This window comes from Neopsephotus bourkii, unplaced genomic scaffold (assembly GCF_033783945.1).
Source record: "Neopsephotus bourkii isolate Nb327-2 ecotype Australia unplaced genomic scaffold, CSIRO-AGI_Nbou_v1 NB_196, whole genome shotgun sequence".
Classification (NCBI taxonomy): domain Eukaryota; kingdom Metazoa; phylum Chordata; class Aves; order Psittaciformes; family Psittacidae; genus Neopsephotus; species Neopsephotus bourkii.
The window spans coordinates 12,044,048-12,064,498 of record NW_026900709.1 but is presented as its reverse complement, the minus strand read 5'-3'; the positions used below and the strand labels follow the sequence as shown (position 1 = coordinate 12,064,498).

Genomic DNA, 20,451 nt, shown 5'->3' with positions numbered 1-20,451 from the left:
AAGCATCACTGCTTGCTTCAACCCATCAAAATTGTGAATTCAATAGAGACTTTGAACAAAAGAACAGTGTTTTCAGAAGGCTGTTAACACCTTGTGCTTTCTTTTTTGTACATACACAATAGTAAAGGTATGTTAGTCTAAACCAAACAAATAATACGAAAAGATGCAGAACATTTCTAAAGGTTTAAGATCACTGTTCCTCAAGCATTTCTTTTCAAAAAGAGTTTTGGTTATTTGGAAGTAATGGGAGCAAGCAATGGAGAAATTTAAATATAGGCACCTAAAATTAGACGCATCATTGACCCAATTGAAATGCTGAGCTTTGTCCAAATTTTGGCGAAGTAACAGTGTAATTTTATTTTTGCTCTGTAGGAAATGGCTTCATTTCTCAAACAGTTTATTAGCTAAAAATGTAGTCAGATTTTTAGCAAGAGTTACGAGCATTCATCACACAATTGTCTGTCCTGAAAGTGCTGAAGAGAGGTATCTAATCTTTACCTAGCTAAAACTGAAAATGATTCTTCCTTTGAGTTAAGAAGGTGCTGTCCTTGAGGGTACAATATAGAATAATTAGTGGTTGAAATACTAATAAATAATGTTTGCAAGGTTTGCAGGAATATGCAAGACCATTACAATAGTAATCCCCAAATGGTCTTAGGTTCTCCACTCAGAGCCAACTACAGTGATTATATCTGGATTTGCTAAAGGCAGAGATAACTGATGAAATTGGCCTTGAGGAGAAATATTGAAGTCCTCTAAACTTCAACAATTCAGACTCAAGAAGGACAAAAAGCAGAAGGGTAATGATTGAATTCCAGATATATAGGGTCAGCCAAAGCCTCTTTATAGTAACACTGAATACTAATAACAAGATATTTCTAACTCTACAATTCCTTCCAGGCAGAAGGATGGACTTGCCCTGGAATCAGGGAGTTGTCTCCTAGAAGTGAACAACCTCAGCCAGGCCAGTGGTGTTGCAAGTAAAATGCACAGCACAATAGCAGCACATGTGGAAAGGGAGGGCAATGTCATGTACTGGTATAGCTCTCGGATAGGTTAGAAAAGAGTTCTGGCTGTGTCCTCTGGAGAGATGTGTCTCAAACACTGAAGCTTTGAGATCAGTATTGTTAGAGGGCGATTTTGCTTGGACAAAGAAGAGTGCTTAAAGTCATCCCAACTTTGCTTGGTGTGAAGGTGGCATGGAAAATGACATTTGCTCATGTCTGATCCTTGGTGGGAGTTGATTTCTCCCTACATGTAAATTATAATGGTGCATGGACAAGTTTTTACATACATCTGGCAATGAAAAATAGGAAACTGGTATACACGATGCTGTTATTCTTCCACACGAAAGGAGATGTTGCAGGTTTGAATGTGCTCTGTGCCACTGAAACAGCACAGTTCACGGTGGTGAACTTTGCCAGTCTAATCAATGTTGTACTCAGAGTATAAATAAAGCAGTAATTGTGCAAGGACTTCGAGAATTACTAGAATAGGAAGAGATGCAAATTCTTTCTGCTGCTGTCATATTCAGACTGGAATCACCATCAGCTGCAGCATGATGCCTCCTTTTTGGCTTTTCAGGTACAGCCTGTGGAAGAGAGGTTTCGTTGATACACTGCATGACATGTCCCCAGTCCTGAAGTGCCTTTGGGCTCATGTAATACAGCTTTCCCACTTCCTCTTTACTGTTTCATTTATTGGAGGCCCTCGGGAAGCACTGTGCAGGGTGATAGAGGAAGTAGTGCAAGTCAGTTGTTTTGTAATCGCAAAATAGATGATCTCCATTTTATAACTGGCCTTAATTGAATTAAATTATCTTAATTAAATGAATTAATTATCTTAATTTGCCATTGGGGTACATGTGTGATGTTCCTCATGTTTATTTCTGATGTATCTGGGATTTTTCTAGTAAAATGATGAAAGAGAAAATTCAAATTAAGTCAGAAGGCGCAGATTGCTGGTGTGGAAGTAAAAACTCACAAATGGAGAAATGCCAAAGCTGGATGTGATTGCAAGATGTTCGTTCCGTTTACATGTTTACCCTAAAATATCCTGTGGTTATGTAGTGGAGTATTATTGCAGTCCTGTTATTTTTGGTTCCAACTGTCTTCTATTTACCACTTTTACTTCGTTCTTCTAGGTTTGTTTTTCTGCTCATATCCATGAGTTAGAGCGGTTCTCAGAAACATGTTAGGGAATGAGAATTAATTGCATGTGTGATGCTGTGTTTTTTCCACATTTCCACCTCTGCTTAGAGGAAATGCTCCTGGCTTGCATGTGGTCTGTTCCACCAAACCGTTGCAAGGTAGTTGGAGCAGACCTCAAGCTTTGCATTCTCAGTTTGGCTCATTATTCAGTTTTGCTCTCCTGCTGTGTTTGAATCACAAAGCCAAGGCTGCAGCACAGACATGGATAAAAGTTGTGGTACCCCTTGTCATTCTGTTGGAAGTTTGGGGCAGGAACCAGCTCAGGATATTACTGTTTCACTGGAGAAAGCCAATGGGAAAATCAGACTTCGGCTTAATTTGGTATCTTGTGTTGGTACAAAAACTGTGCAAGTTTTCTGCTCATTGTAAGCCTGCTGTTCATGGAACTCAAAACCACTGCCTTCCTAGATACCAGGTCACTATGTAGTTGTTCTCTGTCACTCTTTTGGATAGTTACTTCTAGGTCTCCACTTTGTACAGAATTCAGAGATACTGGTAATGAAGGTATTGCCTTTTTAAACAATTTATTTTGAGGCTGATTGCTTTTCATATAGATATGATGGCAACATAATTAAAAAATAGAAAGGTTTTATTTCTGAAATACTTTTTTTTAACAGCAAGGATTAGAAATTAAATAGTTATTACTGACATGTCTGTGTAAGCAGATAGGTATAACAAAGTCTAGATAAGATGAGTTGTGTACAAGGAATTCATCAAAGAGAAGGAGGGGAAAAGCTGAAGTTAGAAAGTTGAAAATACGTATTAAAGTAATATTAGTAAATGTAGTGTTATGACACTAAAAGCAGTTTTTAAATATTGCTAGTTTTTCTGTAGGGTTTTTATCTTAGATATTATTTTATTTGAAATTTTTTGTTCCGAATGAATAAAGTTGGGGGTACCATGAAGGTAGGCTGAAAAATCCCAAGAAAAAATAAGCAGTGGATCTACTTTACATAAAGATAAAGTTTGAAATTTCAGTTTTGTCTAGTTTCATTTTTTGACCATTGCTACCCAGTAAGGGTAGCATTTGAGCCCATTTTCCAAGTAAAATACAATTTTCAATCTTAGACAAAGAGTAGCTTTTCTGAAAAGCAAGTAAGGAATTTGTGTCCTGAAACTAGTTTTGTTGGGAATGGAGACTGATCTGTAGTGGTCTAGGTGTTAGTGTGGACGTAGCCAGGGAGCTGCTGTGTAGTCTTGTTCTGGCTATTGCTTGATGACATGCAATACTTAGTTGGAGAAGGTGCAACTCAGATTTTGGTGGAGTTGGAAGTCCTGTGTTTCAAGAGGCTGTTCTTGCAAATCTCAGCAAGGTGAAAAGGAGATATGGCTGTAACCTGAGGAAGCATGCTTACTGCTTAAGTCATGATAAGGAGAAAGAAGACTTGCTAAGTCACAAGAGACAGCTTGCTGCTCTGAATTCAGGAAGGAGGGTTATCTGTCACTAATACATGGTAAATCCCAAATGGGAAGCAGATTCATGGAGAATTCTTTGGACAGTTGCACATAAAACCACGATATGTGTCATTCAGGTAATGTACAGCATTAGAGATTCAGGTTATGGTGGTAAATTACTTTCTTTTAAACTCCAGATTTTGTGACCTAACATATCTTGTGTGTGAGGGAGCCAACACTTCTTGTGGTGTGCTGCTTTCATGAGGGTGGGCTTAGCTTGTCTCGTTGAGGAACATTTTCTGGAATTATAAAAATCACTGGGATTCCGATGAGAGGGATCCCCATCAAGTGCTGTCCCTATCATTAGCTACAGTAGGTTGGGTTCATCTACTCTAAGACAGGCTTAAAGTGAGTAAAGATGACAGATTTTTTTTTTTCCTTGGTTAAATTATAGTTTTCATGATCACGAGTGAGAAAATGATTTAGTGGAAAGCTACTTTCGAGAAGTGGATCAGCATAGTATAGCTGCTGCTGTCTCTGCAGGAGACTCCTTGGGAGGGGATGACTTTGCGCATCTGTCGTACCAGAATGTCTTTACACCAAGGTGCTCATGAAACTTACAGCAACTTTGATCTTGGAAATAAGTTCCTTGGGTATTTTCCCATTTGTTGGGTTTGGAAAGACTGAGGTGTTGCGTATTAGCCATGATACTTTCCTGTGGAGTAAGTAGGGAGTCAGAAAGTTTCATGTTTTGTTATTCCCTTGTCTTTTAGATGTGTTATGGATTTTGTTGCTGTACTCTATAGTCAAACCAGATTTGTGTTCAAAATGATTGTGAGTAAATGGGAAAATGTCCCAACATTGAAAAGAGAAATTATGATTGCTGAGAATGAGCTGCTCTATGGGAGCTCAGGTATTTCAAGTCTGTTGTTTCTGTTCAGTGGCTGGTATTGCTTTGCAGCTGGAGGCAGCTTCTTACATCTAAATTTTCCTGAATGAAATATTTATAGTATTGCAGGACATTGCTTATTTCTAAACTCTTACACCATTACAAATGCATAGTTTCTGTGTATTTTGAGGGGGTTTACTAACTGTGAATAACACTGGTGAAATCCAAACTACTCTTCTTGCTCTTGGCAAATCTCCCTTTATCAGGTACCTTAATATTAAATTCTTATACAATCTCAAGCTGAATGCTGCATGCTCCTGTGGGATATGTTTGGATACTGGAATTCTAGCTGAAATCTGTGTTAAATGAGTTATTTGCCTGTGATCTTTGTGCCTTTTGGTTAGTTGGGTGTTTTTTAGTTTTGGTTTGGTTTTTTGGGGGTGTGTGTGGTAAATGGCAGTGTAGTTGTAACTCACTGTTTTGAGTTTTGTGTAATTTTGAGTTTTGTGCAACTCACTGTGTAGTTTTGAGCTTATTAAACCTTCTGTAAGGATTTTCTGCAGAAAGTACACTTGCTTAATTTCATCCTAAATATCACAGCTTCTGTTAACAGCCTCTTCTCTCACTGAGAACAAGTTTTTAGCCCCCTTTGTGAGGAAGACCAACACCATGATCCTGCAATTGCTTGGGTGCTGCTGGGTGGGCTCCATGTGACTGTTGTATTGGGCTGGTGTATGTCAGCCCAGGATCGAGTCAGTTAGCTTAATCTAACTCACTCATACTATGTAAGGCAGAGGGTCTGCTGCTGCATCACAAGGGCTAATCTGCCTGTGATTTTTGGAGGGACCAGCCTGCTTTCCATGAGCTGGCAAGCCTTTACTGTGTCTTGAGGGGCATGTGCCAAATTCACTAGATAGTGCTTCTAATCCCATAGCCTTCAAATTATCCTTAAAACTGCCAAATTACATGCAAAGTTTGCCATAAAAGGTTATAATAGGGTATCAAACTCAGTATTATTTTCAAATGGTCAATATCCAATACATTTTATTACATGTTCTTTAGAGTTCCTTACCTCCAAAATTACTCATACGCATTTGCTATTGCATATTATTTAATTTACTTAAATTACGTAAGATGGGGTGAAGCTGTAACAGCACATAATAAAATTATGTCCGTATTCTGTCAGCTCAGTGTGTTATGACAGTTTAACAGAATTGAAGTGTCTTGGTAATGTGCTTTTTCTTTCTTTCTTCATGATTGCAACCTAAAAGTCAATACCAGATATTTAAAGTACCTGTTTCTACCAGAGGATTTCCAAAAATGAGACTTGTGTGGTGATACAAAGCAGATTTAAAATAATAAGATGATTCTGTAGCAGTAAGAACTTACTACTTTCCCTTTGATTTCCACTTTTAATCTCTGGGACTTGTAATGGCGTAGGACATAATTTTGGATGCAAAGTTGAGGTTTTGAAACATGCTTAGTCAAAACGCTTGTGAGTACATGTTTTGTGTGTCACTATAGGTGTATTTATGAGAATTTAATTCTGTTATTTGCAGGAGTGCTGGTGGCATCAATCTGAGAATGTAATTTAACTCTTCTGTGTGGTTTATGAGACAGTATCCCTGTAACACCAAATATACATGGCTGTCTTCTAAGGCGTAACAAATGCTTGCAGAATTTTAACTTGTTAACAGGCTATAGAAAATAGCTTTTATTTGGGATAAGTTATCTTCTAAATGAGTACTAAAATAGAGCTCCATCTTCACAGGGCTTTAAGTGATATTCAGCCATAGTTTCAATAACTATGATTGCCTTCTAAAAGAGGTGGTAACTCATTTGTGCTGGGAGGGTGCCCACAGCACTCATCAAAGCATGTGATAACTGCTTATTTGCAGCTAAAAGATCTCACTGAGAATTCTTTGGCTTTGCTGTGTTCGCGTGGTTTTGCTCTTGCATTGTTAATATCAAAGACAGTTTAATAGGTTTAATGAACGTTACCTTAACTGGGTAACAGTATGCTTTGCTTATTATTAGCTTTCTTCTTGGCAACCCCAAAGCACAAAACCTTTCTAAGGTTTGGTTCTTTTTTTTCTCCCAAAACTTTGAGGACAGACAAAACAATAGGCAAAGTCCTAAATTTTTATTTTGTATCTGCTGGGTTTTATTTTTGGTGTTCAGAACTGTAATAAGGGCGTAATACCCTGCTGTGTGATTCTTACTTGTAGTTTTATATTGCTACAGTTCTTGAAGTATCCCTTATTGCATATCAAGGGAATCATTTGTTAGCAAAGATAGAATGGTAGTTGCCTAAAACTGTAGCATGATAATAATAATCTAGAAAGAGCTAAATTGTGTAAATTGTTTCTATTTCTTGCTCATTAAGAATTGTATTCAGTTTAACTTTCAAAAGAATAGAAACAATGAAGTAATAAAAATTATCTGCTTCTATCAAAACCTTAACGTGATTTAAAAAGAATCATCATGTGGATTCATAATGTTTACATTAAAACATGTAAAACATAAATATTTTGTAGAAAAGTATGCCTTTTTTTTCTTTAATGCTTAATTATTTGTCAAGATTACATAAAAAAAAACCATAAGCCTGTAGGATTCTAAGAGGAGTGTTTTCCTAGTGTGTTGTAACTGAACTGTAGCTTTAAATGCTGATTGTCTTAGTGTTATGTCTGTAAAATGATGGTTTGGGCTCATCTGTGTAAAGAAACTAGTGTATCTATAAGAGACATCATCCCTTATTAGACATCAGCGAATTCACAGGAGAGCATTCCTGAGAAACTGAAAATATCTGATACAGACTGAATATAATTTTGAGCAGGGATCTGGAAATAAAGATTTGGAACTTATTTCTATTAGCATTCTGTATCTTTTTTTTTTTTTTTTTTTTTTGGTACGTGGTTGTCATTAATAGAATAATTCTAATAAAACCAACTGGCCTTTTCCAGCTGCCCTTTTATTAGACTGTAACCCCTCCCAAGAGTAGCTAAGTTGCAACCCTCCCAAGAACATGGCAAAGGTCAAAGCCTTTAAAATGCTACAAGACTTAGGAAAAAAAATGTCTTTTCAAAGCTGCCGTAAGTGTGTCTCAATATCCCTTTAATAAACATGGCAAACTTTCATTTGGGAAACTGAATAACCGAACTATTGCACAATGTAATAACAAATATTCTAAAGTAGTTAAGGAAGTTGTGTTAATCAGATTCCTTAAGTAGCTAACCGTGTCTAACCCTGTAATTTTGCACAGAGTGAAGGTGCCTCTTGCGCTGCAATTAACTGGTTTATTAACAGGAGTGTCGATTTGCTGCAGCTATATCCCATGTTAATCCTAAACCAGCATGCTCAGACGAGGGTGGAAGGATGGCAGTATTTTGTCCTTTCCGGCCAGCTGCTCTAAAGGAACCTGAAAGAAATGGAGATTCAGTTGCTGTGGGCCCAATTTGCTGGACCCAAGCAAAAAAAGTCTTTTTGTTACTGAAGAACTCAGTGGGCATGTTATTTTGCAGATCCAGCTGTGCTACTTCTACAGGCTGCTTCCCTTGACTACTAGTATGAGTGTAACAACTTTCTGATACATTTCCTAGGAGGACCACAGTAACTAAAATATGCTGAGTTGTTCGGTCTTTGCTAACTTTAGCTGCCTTGGGGTAGGGAGCTCTAAAAAGAGCAGCTGTGGCTGGTATGAGTAGCTGACGGGGGGACAACACAGCTGTACGCAAAGTGTCTCCATCCACATCCTTACTGCCTTTGCGGCTGCAATTATAGATGTGACGATATGGCCTTGTCTGCGTTCCTGAGTAATGCCAGCTCAGCATCAGGTGGCTGTTGCCCACATCTGCAGACAGTGCTGACCTTGAAGATCTCATCAGAGCTAAGCTGTGTGTGCTGCTCTTGCTGCGCTGGCACTGGATGGAGCAAAAGCAAGGCAGGACTTATGTCATTCCGGTGAGCTGAGGTTTGCGCTGCTGCTCATAACAAGACCACACTGTCCAGGTAGCTTGCTTTGTCCTCTGATCTGCTGCTGGCCACATTCAGAATCTGCATGGTAGTTTCTTATCCAGCAATTGCTGAACACACAAGGCCTAGAGGAAAACACTGTTTTTACCTGCTGAAAATACTGAAGATATGATTATTCATGGATCGTTGTTTGTACTGGAAGGTGTGAAGAGCAGTACTAGTAGGTCTAGAGGCAGCTGCAGGGTGATGTCAGTCACAGCTGATGTAACTGACATTTTCACATTTTTCAATAAGAAGAGATGAAACGGGCATAAAAATAAATCACCTGTTAAGCACTGTGATCCATGCCATGGCTCATAGGATACAATTAGTTTGTACACTGAGGGTGGCCTAAGTCGCATACTGCACTTGTCTTGTGAATTGAGTTTGATTTACAGTAAGGCCATAGGAGCCAGTGAGAATTAAACTAAAATGCTTTAGTGTAATTTGCTCTGACCTTGGATTTTGTGATAGTTTTTGGATTATGTAAACAGTCAGGTTTCTTTAGACTCTTGAAATTTTGCCTTCAAGAAATGACATCTAGTCTGTAATTCCCTGCAGCATGACTTGAGCAAGCGACATATTTTCACCCATATTTGTGGTGTAAGTACAGGGTGAATGGTTTTAGTGTAGTTTGATGATCAGTACCAGGCTGTGACTAAATTTATCGTAGGACTAAGCATGATATTCAACTCTATTGCAATCACCTTGTATGTCTGACTGTGCCTTGACGTTACATCCAAAGAGTTTATGTGTTTAGGTTACATCTTTCCTCCAGCTGAGTTCTAGTTCTAGTTCTGCTTCGATACAACATGTAAGAAAATAAATAAAATCTGTTCTTCACACAAAGAAGTAATGTAATGAAGTAATTGAAGACTTGTTATTTGCCATTGCCATGGCTACGGGAAGGAAACTGATGCTCATTTAAGTTGTGTAAGATAGGTAGAAACTTTACTGAGGGAAGTGAGTGTGTCATGCCCAAGCCAGTGAGGGCTGACGTCCTCAGTGGCTTTTAGGCAGATAGATGCATGGCAGGATTTCCTTAAAAGCATTGAAGTATTTTGGATTTAAGTGTGAGTTTGATGCTAAAAGGTGATTCCAAATATTCTTGTATGTGCCTAAGAGGCCTTTGAAATGCTGGCCTTTAATCACCACTTTATAATTTACTATCTGACAGTCTTTTCTTGAAATATGACACCTTCTTGTGAAAAAAAAGAGTACAAAAGCTTCAAAGACGTGGATTGACTTGCATTTAGTTCTTATTGTAAGGAGTAAGTGGCTTTAAATTGGCTAATAGAGTTCACAGCTGAGTCACACAACTGAAAAGAATAAAACATGAAAGGAATAGTCTAGAATCAGTAGCGCTAACAACAGCAGACTGATTAAAAGTGTTTATAAAGAATTTCTTTTAGAGGCAGTGGATCTTGGAAAGAGTTGTCGTTTTTTCTCCCCAGTGCTAATTTAGGATATCTGTGGGCAATTAGTAGGTGCCTTTCCTTATTCTTAGATGGAAGCTTGCTTTGGTGTCTGTTAAATCTTGGTTTAGAGTATGAACATCAATATGAAGATGATGGTATTGGGCACGGCAAGCACATAATTTCTTCATACTCCTGGAATGGGATCTTAGTGTGTCATATATTGTAAATAAGGTAATCTTAGAAAGTAATTGGTTTTGAATCTCCAAATAATAAAAATGCAGTGTCAGGTATACCTACAGCAGTGAGGACAACCTCTTAGCCTGGTGCTCCTGTCTTGCTTGTTGTCCATTTCATGGTAGCAGTGGGTCATTGGTAGGCCTGGGGTTCGCTGCTGGTGTTGCTGCAGTGTAGCCCCTCCTGTTTTCCAGTGGCTCTGAGGGGCTTTAACTGAACCCAGCAGCATTCAGTGAGACAGAGTCGTCACTGAGTGCTGCTTGTTGCTTCAGTGGAATGGGGAGCTATGGTGCTTGGATGTGTTCATTGTGTGACATTTTTAATTGTTCTCTAAAAAGATTAATCTAGTTTTATTCTGCTCCTCTTGACTAGGGTGTTCAAGAAAAGATGGTTTAGATAGCTTGTGTGTTTGTGGACAGGTATCCCTGCATCATTTTTAGCAACATTCAGATAGGCAATCAAGGTGTATAAGGCCTCCTGGTTATCCAACAGTAATGCTGGTAGGAATTGGAGGACATTCCCCAGTTTATTATTTCCTGATAAAAAAACTACAAAAGTTTTTGAAGTAGAGGAGTCTTGGGTTTGCTAACCCATGGAGATGGAGTTTTGAATGACTAAAGCTGTCATCTGTACCCTCTAGGCTGCTGACTTGGCCAGTGGTACAGCTTGTGAAGCAGGCAGTGCTGCTGCTGCTGGATCCCCCTGCCTTGTGAGGCTGGTGGGGCCACAGCTGGAGGGTAGAGCTCCTGCCACTGGCAGATCCTGTGCTGATCTGACAGATCCCTTCCTGATTGCTTAGATAGTTGCCAGTTAGACCATTTTGTAGGCCTGCAGGTGAGTCAGTCTGCAGTATGATCTGCTGAAAACAGGGAAAAACTACTTTTCTGGTATTGTGAAAAAAGATTACTCACTTCATGGTAGCACTGCTTCCCTTGCTGAGCAGGCTAAGCAGTGTGAAGAGCTAGTGCAACTCAATTTCAAAGCTGTACTTACAGATTTAATTGAATATGTGTAATTGTCAGCACATTGGCTAAGGATAAGGGTCTTAATTCAAAACTGTGTTGAAGTGACACAGAAAAGGCTTTGTTTTGCAACAACAGCAGCAAAAAATTGAACCATCTGATGCCTTTATTTGTAATCATGCAGTTATGCATATGTATCATGGTACCAACTATAAAACATAAGCCAAAAAAATACTGGTTTGCTGTGGCTATACATTTATTACAGCAGCTAGTGCTAATGTACCATGGTTTTCTGCATCGAAGCTGCTATAGCCTGTTTTCACTGAAATCTGTAAGGCCACACAGTAATTTAATTGGCAACTATACAAGCAAATGTGGGAAGACTCTACAGATAAACAGCAACGCTCATTCCTACAGTGAGTTGGGGAATCTGAGAGGGGATCTGTCAGATCAGATACTTTTGATAAGATCAGAGGAATTAATTGTTATTTTGATCTTGTTAGATACTCCTGACTGGTGTAGAGTTAGCATAATCGCAGAGTCTTGATGTGTTGTAGAGAAAAACATATAATTGTATGTATCTTTGTTTGCATAATATGCATAAAACTGTGTTTAGATTCTCTAGAATATTTAGTGTACTAAAGAGGCAAGACTTGAGATCTTGAAGGAGATAACCTTGCTTTTTTTCCCCTCAAAATCTCCAGGGACTGTATGTTGCCATTTTGGTGGATACGTTGTCTTGCAGTCTCTTTCTCAAACCTTGAAGCATTGTTCAAGTGGAATGTGAAGGTTTTGCGTATTTTTCCAGAATTTCCCAACATCTGCAGCACGCTCCGGGGAGCAGTTTCAGCTGCACTGCTGGCTATTTGGCAATCTCAGGCATGCTTGCTGTGCATATTCAATCAGACTGTACAGCGCATGCCTGGAAACCCCATGTTTCCAGAAAACATTGGCCGGAGCTGTGTGTGCATGGTATGCTCCAACAGCCTCAAGTGCTGGACTTGCTCAACCCATAGTACTTTGTGCATAAACACAAATTCTGGGTAGGGCTGCTGCAACTCTGCCAAAAATCCCAGCTCTTTCTTTGAACAAAGTTTTCCAAGGCCTTCAGTTTTTCCTTAGTTTCTACATCTGTGCTTTGGCCATGAAAGTATAGTCTGAAAACTTTCCTGTTTTTTTCCCTAACATACAAAGCATTCATCTGCCAAACTCTCTTCCTGAGGCTTTCAAATGCCAAGCATTTCTGAACAGTCCTCCTAGATACGTTTGTGTTTATATATGTGTATGTTATACATATATATATATATATTTGTATACCCGCTTGGGTATAAAATAAACTATTGTGGTAAATACCCCATTCTTAATTGTCTGACTTGTTTGTTTGTTTTCAACAGGCAGAAATACTCAGTGTGCTCAGTCACAAAAACATCATACAGTTCTATGGAGCTGTCATTGAACCTCCAAATTATGGCATTGTTACAGGTAAGGATTTTTGTCTGACCTTTGTCTTGATTCTGTAAAACTCCAATGTTACAAGGTGTTAGTTTCACCCAGTGTCAGAGTTCTGCTAATTGTTCTGGTCTTCTTTGAATGTTAGAGTGCTTGGCACCACCTGCTTCAATGTAAATGGAGTGCTGGAGGTGGAAACCAGGCTGGGAGCATGGCTGGTGGCAGCTGGAGCACAAACTCAGCACTCCTTTAAATAGAAGCTTTCACTGTGTTCTCTTACCCTGTTCTGTGAATTGCTTTTCCATTTTAACTGATGTGTGACAGAAGTAGAGGTTTTCATCGCATGAAGTTCTGGCAAGTTATGTGAAAATGGAAGGCTTGAGAGTCTGTTTGCTCAGACCAAAGCTGCCCTGTGAATTCTGCCTGTATCACAAATAGGAGAATCTGCATTGGGAACTTCCCAGCTGTGGGAAGAGCTTGAAATAGAGCCAAGGGTCTATTAGAACACCATAAGAGAACTCCTTTTATTCACAGGAAACTAGGTTTCATTTGCTCTGGCATTCCTAGAACTGTGCGGAGGTTGACTTTTGTGGGTAGTTTCTTGTTTGGTTTTTTTTTCCCATCACCACTTCAAGCTTCCTTCCCTTATCTTGGGAGTTTGTCCAGGTATAAAATCACATTACAGATAATGTATTTTCTCCCTGTATGGGGAGAAACTAGGTAAGAGAGTAGTAGAAAATAAACCCATCTGCTGAAGTAAATGTTTGGAGAGGTAAAAAACCATGAAACTGTGGATTAGGAGACATGTTTTGGCATGTCTGTAACACTTTAAAGACTTCGGTGAGAACTGTAGCCTTCACATGTGGCATAGTCTAATAACAGTTTGAAACATTGCCATTCAGGTTTTTATTCTTTCTCAGGTGGTGGACAGAACCTGTGAAAATTCAGTTATTTCTACGTGTCTCTCAGACATCCGATTATCACAGTAGATGGCAGTGTAATCTGGTGGGAGCACGTCTGAGGTACAGCACAGCACTACTCAGAGCACAGGGAGCTTTACTTACAGGAGTATCAGCCTGCTGGAGCTCAGAGTGTTGCAGCCAGTACTTCAGAGGTGTATGGAGGTGTGATCACAGTCTGCACCACTCAGACGATGGACTGGTGGTAGCATATAGACAGAAAATTGAATACCTTCTTGAAGGAATAAAAGTAACAGAAAGCTAATAAGTAATGTAATTATGCTATAATTCATAACATAATTGTGAACAAGGAAGCAGTATAACAAAAAAGATGTGTAATCAACAACTTGGGGTGATGTCTGGATCAGACAGTCCTCAGTTTGATCTCACAAAAGGTCAGTGTTCGGAGGATATTTGACCTGCTTGCCAGTCACACAACAGACGGCAGCTGAAGTAGTTCATTATGTCATTGGGAAAGGGGAGTCTTTAACCATCTGTGAGAAGGAAATATATTGTGTAGTCTGACCACTTTGTTATTCAGGGAGCTCTAATTCCACCTTGGCTAAAGAAAAAAAAGCCTTTTCTGTCAAACTGCATTGGTTCTCCCTACAACTTCCAAGGACACTGGAGTCCTGTGGGGTGGAAGGGAAGCAAGGCTCCATTTCCCCATGCCATTTTCACATGAGAGAATGGCTGCTGAGAATAAATGCTAATTGCACTTGAAATCTCTTTTAGAGGGATTTTCACTCTATGGTCTTCTGGATGGCCTTCAGTGTTGCAGACTTAATCCTGTGTTAGTCAAAGATCTGTTTCTTATGAGGGAATATCCGAAACAAGAAGAAATCCCAAGAAACTGATGTTTCTTCCGAGTGATGCAGATGAGGCCGCGCAGCCAAGTACTGGCATGTACTGAGCATTTAGCTGCACGTATCGTCTTATGTGGGATTGTCAGAGTTCTCTGAGAAAGGCTACATCTGAAGTCAAAACGTGTTTCCCTGATGGGACGTATGTCAGTGTTACAACTTATCATCCTGCCTGGTGAGCTGCTAACATGGATCACATCATTCTAGATGTCACTGCTGTCTCTGTCAACAGCAATCTTGGTGTCTTTCAGATCTGTTTTATGACCACAGCTGCCTCCTCCCAAAAGGTTTTCAGAGCCTGTGCCCCTGTCTGCACTGAATCATATGGTGTATCCTACAGCCCATCACAGGGTGGGTCCAGTCAGGCATTCAGAGCTTTTATTTCTAAAACAAATACTTCTTTTCTGTTATTGACAGAAAATTATCCCTGCAATATGATTTCCAAATCCATAAGCTCCTAGTAAAAACCTGTAGCACAAGAAATATGTAGAAGAAATACTAACAGATTGAGCTTAGTTGATTGAAGCTTGCTTGCCTCCGTTCACACAGTGGCTTGGGGATCTGAATTGTCCCTGACCCTGGTGGATCAAATTATGCATTGTAAAGGCATGCAAAGCGTGCTGCCAACCTATTCCTGAAGAATCCATTTATAAGACAGATGATGACATCATGGGTAAAAAAAGCTGATGTTTTAATTGCGGAAATGTGCAGGTCAGCAGCTTACTCCTCTTTCGGTGACATCAGAAGTGATGCTTCTGTGTCCTGCAGAGGCTCCCTTCAGCAGGAAGTCCTGCAGTAATGATCCAAACCTTACTTGCCACTAGAGTGTTTACTTCCAAGGGACTTTCTGTTTTCTTCCTCTTTTATTTAGTGCTGGAATCTTCTCAATGGCCTGCCATGTTCTAGGCTGCAAATTCAGTCTCATCCCACAGTTTCCTTCCCCACCCAGCTGGTTTCCCAAGGATTTTGATTTTCTTGATGAGGAGCAATGTTTGGCCTTTATGCATTTAACTCATTATATATCATTCCAAATGATTTAATATAATTTTTGGTATTAACAACAACTTGGATATATTTTATGTGGTCTTAGAGGGAATTATTTTGTGGCCTCTTTGAAATGGCTGAAATTAAGCATTGCAGTTGTGTAACAGCTGGTTTGCCACCTTGGGTATGAAGATTCTGTGGGTGTTGTAAGAAGGTTCTAAATTCTGCCGAAGAAGCACACTGAATAGCCTTGGGAGAGATGGACAAAAGGCTTGATGTTGCTCCTTGTATCCCTCTGGTCTTTGTGCTGCTTGGGTCACATGGGCAGCGCATGTCTGCTCTGTCTTGGCAGCCAGATACAAGATGTATCAGCCGCTTCAGCTCATGAATCTCCTGTTGTGTTTTTGGTGAAACGTGAATGAATACTAAATGAGCATAAAGCTTCTTTAATAAATACTGAGAAGAGGATATACAGCCTTTAAACTGATGAACATGACCTGCAGTACATGGCATTCTGGCCTGCTTACCTCAGGGTTAGACCTCTAGTTTCATCCTTGTGTTTTTTCATGAACAAAAGATCAGCTATTCTGTTCTTCCATGGGGAAATAGGAAAACAGAATTTTAATTTTGCCTTCAGCTTGCAAACCTTTTCTCCCTAACAGAACATGGTACATTTAACATCTGGTTTTATAAATAATGATTATCCTTTGTTATGGAGAGTCATTTATACAGTGCTTGCTATGCCAGCTCTCAGCCCCATGAGCTCTGACAGTTGGACTGAATGCCATCTGCCACACTTGCAAACACCAACAGCCCCAAAAAGCCCTTGTTTGTTCTCACATAATCCTGCTGTGGGCTTCTTGTAGGTATAGTTGAGAGAAGTTGAGAAAAAGGATTGTTGATCCTGAACAAGGAACATCCAGAACGTTTTACTGTGGAATTTGAACTGCTTTGCGTGAGCTTTCTAATGCCAGACCTTTCTAATGCCTTTTCATTTTAGTGCCTCATACATATGATTGTATCTTTTGCTTTTTTGGTTCCCTTAGTAGATTATGTCTGTGTTGAGATAATCAGAACAATCTATGGCTCTCTTACCTTATTAGTGTATATAAATATATAAAGGGGGAGTGTCACGAGGATGGAGCCAGGCTCTTCTCAGTGGCAAACAATGATAGGACAAGGGGTAATGGGTACAAACTGGAACATAAGAGGTTCCACTTAAACTTGAGAATAAACTTCTTCTGAGTGAGGGTGACAGAACACTGGAACAGGCTGCCCAGGGAGGTTGTGGAGTCTCCTTCTCTGGAGATACTCAAAACCTGCCTGGACATGTTCCTGTGTAACCTTATCTAGGTGTTCCTGCTCCGGCAGGGGGATTGGACTAGATGATCTTTTGAGGTCCCTTCCAATCTCTAGCATACTGTGATACTACACTACTAATAATATTAGCTGCTGAACCTAAATTCTTTGTCATCAAGCCAGAGGTTGACTGCTTTCTGGAACTGGCACAGTTTTCAGTAGAACTTTCAGTTGAGGTGCAGTGTTTTAAAATGTCTCTTGAAATTGTTTGTTGTTTTTTAACAGAGTATGCTTCTGCTGGCTCACTGTTTGATTACATTAATAGTAACAAAAGTGAAGAGATGGATATGGATCATATCATGACCTGGGCAACTGACATAGCTAAAGGTAAGCAAGAGGAGCAGTGCATAATTAGCCCACACAGCCAGCAAAGTGCACAGCTGGAGATGCTTTCCTTACAAAGTCAGGAAAGCCTTCCCGTACTTGCTCAAATTAACAAAAAAGTCAACCCACCATATGTTAAAAAAAAAAAAAAGAAAAAGAAAGAAACCCCAGTCACGGTGCCTTTTAATATGTTCCTTGGTTATTATCAATCCAGAATAATTTCTGGAATGAAAATGGCTTCTGTGAGCCAGTTTTACTTCTCGTTTGCCCCTAAGTCCCGAGAGGATAATTTTGCTGATGTAGAGTAATTATGAGGTAAAGTGCATAATTATCCTTATATTTGATTTGAATTGAGATGTTTAAGGAAGCTAAGGGCTTATTCTCAGCAAACATACTGAAATTCTCCATATAAAAATGCAAAACAAGTTGTTTTATCCATTGTGTTCTTTGTGACTACACAAGAACGAGTGTAGACTAATGAACAAACAGTAAATTAACATCTTGGGTTCCCTGTGTAGACACCACCTTAGAGAAATGACTAAATAAGATGTTAAAAAGCATAAACATTGCCCGTGTAGATTCTCTGAATAATATATGAGCTTTGCTTAGTATTTTGTACTCAAAGTAGATTATGGGAAGCTTTGCTTCTCCTGGAGCATGTCAACATGGCATACAGGTATGCCAATTCATAATGAGTGCAATTAGGGGGAACCAGAAAATATAACTGCTGACACATGATGGCCATGCTCAGCCTGCCTAACAAGATTGTTCCCTTGTTTTGTGTAGGAATGCACTATTTACACATGGAAGCTCCAGTCAAAGTAATCCACAGGGATCTGAAGTCCAGGAATGGTAAAGTAGCAAAACACTGAAAACACTCTGATTTTACGTGTTAATGTAGCATTTAAATCTGTACCTGAGCCTTGTGAGCAAGTAGAACTAAGGCACTGGCTGTCACAAAGCTGCCCTTGTTGAAGCAGAGAAGGGCCTGTTGACTCCTCCAAATCCTGCACCTGTCTGAGCTTCGTTACAGTCCCTGGCGTCCTTCAGAGCACTGTGGAGGGCTCTTTCAGGTTGTGTCCTGCTGATCATGATTGTATCCATCTTACCATCTGTCAGACATTGCGTGGGCACTCCTCACTTCATTTTTCTATTTGGAAAGGATGAGTACTAGGAAAGGCTGGTAGACACCAGACAAAACAGACTGGATAAGGCCTATTACTTCTCATCTGAAAATCTTGTCTTTACTATGGCCTGTTTTGAGGCTTGACAGATAGTCGCTCCTTTGAGTAATATGCAGTGTGGACTGCACTAGTTTGCACTTGGTGGTTGACAACCATTTATGAAATTTGCTTAAAATTGCCTTTTAATTGAAACTTTTCTCACTACTGGTAGTGGGATAGGAGGGAAACAGATTTTAGTCATGCACATGGGGAGATTATAGTCAAGAAAAGTCTAGATCTCACCACAGTTGTAAGTTTTCTCCTTTTATTAATGAATCTTTCAGAGAGTTTCTTGTTAAGCATAACTACATTGGGGAAGGTGGAGTTTATCTGTATTTTAGCAGTAGTCATGTTGCTGTCTTTGAACTCAGTAAGGTCTAAAAGGTTTTGCATTTGTTCAGAGGCTTGCAGGTATTCAGCAAACATTATCTAAAGCTATTTAAAGAAGCCAGGACAATCGTGCGTATGTGCATGTTCAAGCGCTGGCTCACTGTAGGATAATTTTTCTTGATAAAAACCAAAGCCTTTTGCTGTGAAAATGTTTTGTCTTTGTTTCTAATAGCATTCTTGTAACATATTATTTTTTCATTTTCAGTTGTTATAGCTGCTGATGGCGTATTAAAGGTATGAACACTTTAATTATTTGTAGAGAGATGCTGCTTGACTCAGTATTTTGATGCCTAGTATATGACATTGAAACTCTCATATTTGCTTATTTTTTTTTGACAGATCTGTGATTTTGGTGCCTCAAGGTTCCACTCCCATACAACACACATGTCATTAGTGGGCACTTTTCCATGGATGGCCCCAGAAGTTATCCAAAGTCTCCCAGTGTCTGAAACATGTGACACATACTCGTATGGAGTGGTGAGTGCCTCTCATTTCCCTGCGTCTAGTAGTGGCTCTCTAGTGTGACAGAATTTGTGTGATGTAAGAGCAACAATTCTAAAGAACAACAAATAATATCACACTCTTTTAAAAGACTGAGCCATAATTTAAAATCACATTCTTGAAAGTGAAAGGAAGAACGGTGCCTTGCCCAGTAAGACCCTTATCTGGTTAGATTAGCAGCATGCGAGTGTGGGAAGAGCATGCTTTACCTCAAGTATTCAGCATATGTCTGAAGGTTTGCAGGAGCTACTGAACAATCTGCATCATAATCTACACCTGTAGTTTTTTAGTGGAACAGAAAAGGGTTGTCTTGCGATAGGTGTGTAACAGGATGAAATTATTAGGGTGTAACAGGATGAAATTATTAGGATTTCACTTTCCATAAAATGGAGTGTCACTGAAAAGTAAGCTGCTTGTCCATGCTTTATTGTTTAGAAGACCCTGCCATCATTAGTTGAGAGAATAGAGACTGCACCCCTTGTGAAGGTAGAGGCCTCATCTGAAAATCTAGAAAGACCAGCATTGAAGTGCCAATTTTCTGAAGGGGGAACAGTCAGTTATAGTTTGTCAAAATATCAGGTTTGCAGGTACAGTAAGGTCACTTATTTCACTCGTCCACAGTTAAATCTTTGCTCTGCAATACAAAATAGGCTAGAAACAGCCCTACTGAGCAGACCAATTGTATGCCTAGCCCCATGGCCTTTCTCTGACATAGAATAGTAATGAAGGGGAGGTGAAGGAAAGGCTTGTAGTTGGGATTGTAGTTTCCATGCATATCTGAGTATTAACTGTTTTGGGGTTTGGATTCAATGATGGGAGGCAGAATGAGGAAGGAGTTCTTTCAGTACCTGTCAAGCATTGCCTCTTTCTCTTTAAGGGATGGGAGGAGATACGTGTGGGCTAGCACTATGTTTTTAAGCTAGCACCTGTGGCTGTACATAGGTAAGCTGATGTCCCAGTGAAAGATGATTTAAACTTGTTGCCAAATGGTAGTTTATAGTGAAGAGAAAAACAAAAAGGGAAATGATATGCCATTGCTTACAAATGAAAGGTTTGCAAGGAGGGAGAAAAAGCCTGTATTGGCAGATTCAAAATGCTTGCTTGCTTAACTGAACTGGGTCATAAACAGTAAGAGAACATAAGCTAACAAATGTAAATGTTAATGTAAACTGTTACTGGAAGCAATCACATATTATCCACTGAAGGGCAACATTCCAGTTTCGAAACAAAGCAAAAACGTTAGAGGAGAAATTCCAAACATGGTCTTATAGTTCAAACTG

General features: G+C 39.6%; 1 protein-coding gene across 2 annotated transcripts in view; it reads left to right on the top strand.

Annotated features, from left to right (window-relative positions):
- MAP3K20 (mitogen-activated protein kinase kinase kinase 20) overlaps nucleotides 1-20,451 on the top strand; it is a 91,307-nt gene that overhangs the window by 17,861 nt on the left and 52,995 nt on the right. For both annotated transcript variants that reach the window (XM_061380295.1, XM_061380304.1), the window contains exons 3-7: nucleotides 12,514-12,601; nucleotides 16,959-17,060; nucleotides 17,844-17,909; nucleotides 18,876-18,904; nucleotides 19,010-19,147. In XM_061380295.1, coding sequence (XP_061236279.1) covers nucleotides 12,514-12,601; nucleotides 16,959-17,060; nucleotides 17,844-17,909; nucleotides 18,876-18,904; nucleotides 19,010-19,147 — 423 coding nt within the window. The remainder of the gene's footprint in view (nucleotides 1-12,513; nucleotides 12,602-16,958; nucleotides 17,061-17,843; nucleotides 17,910-18,875; nucleotides 18,905-19,009; nucleotides 19,148-20,451) is intronic.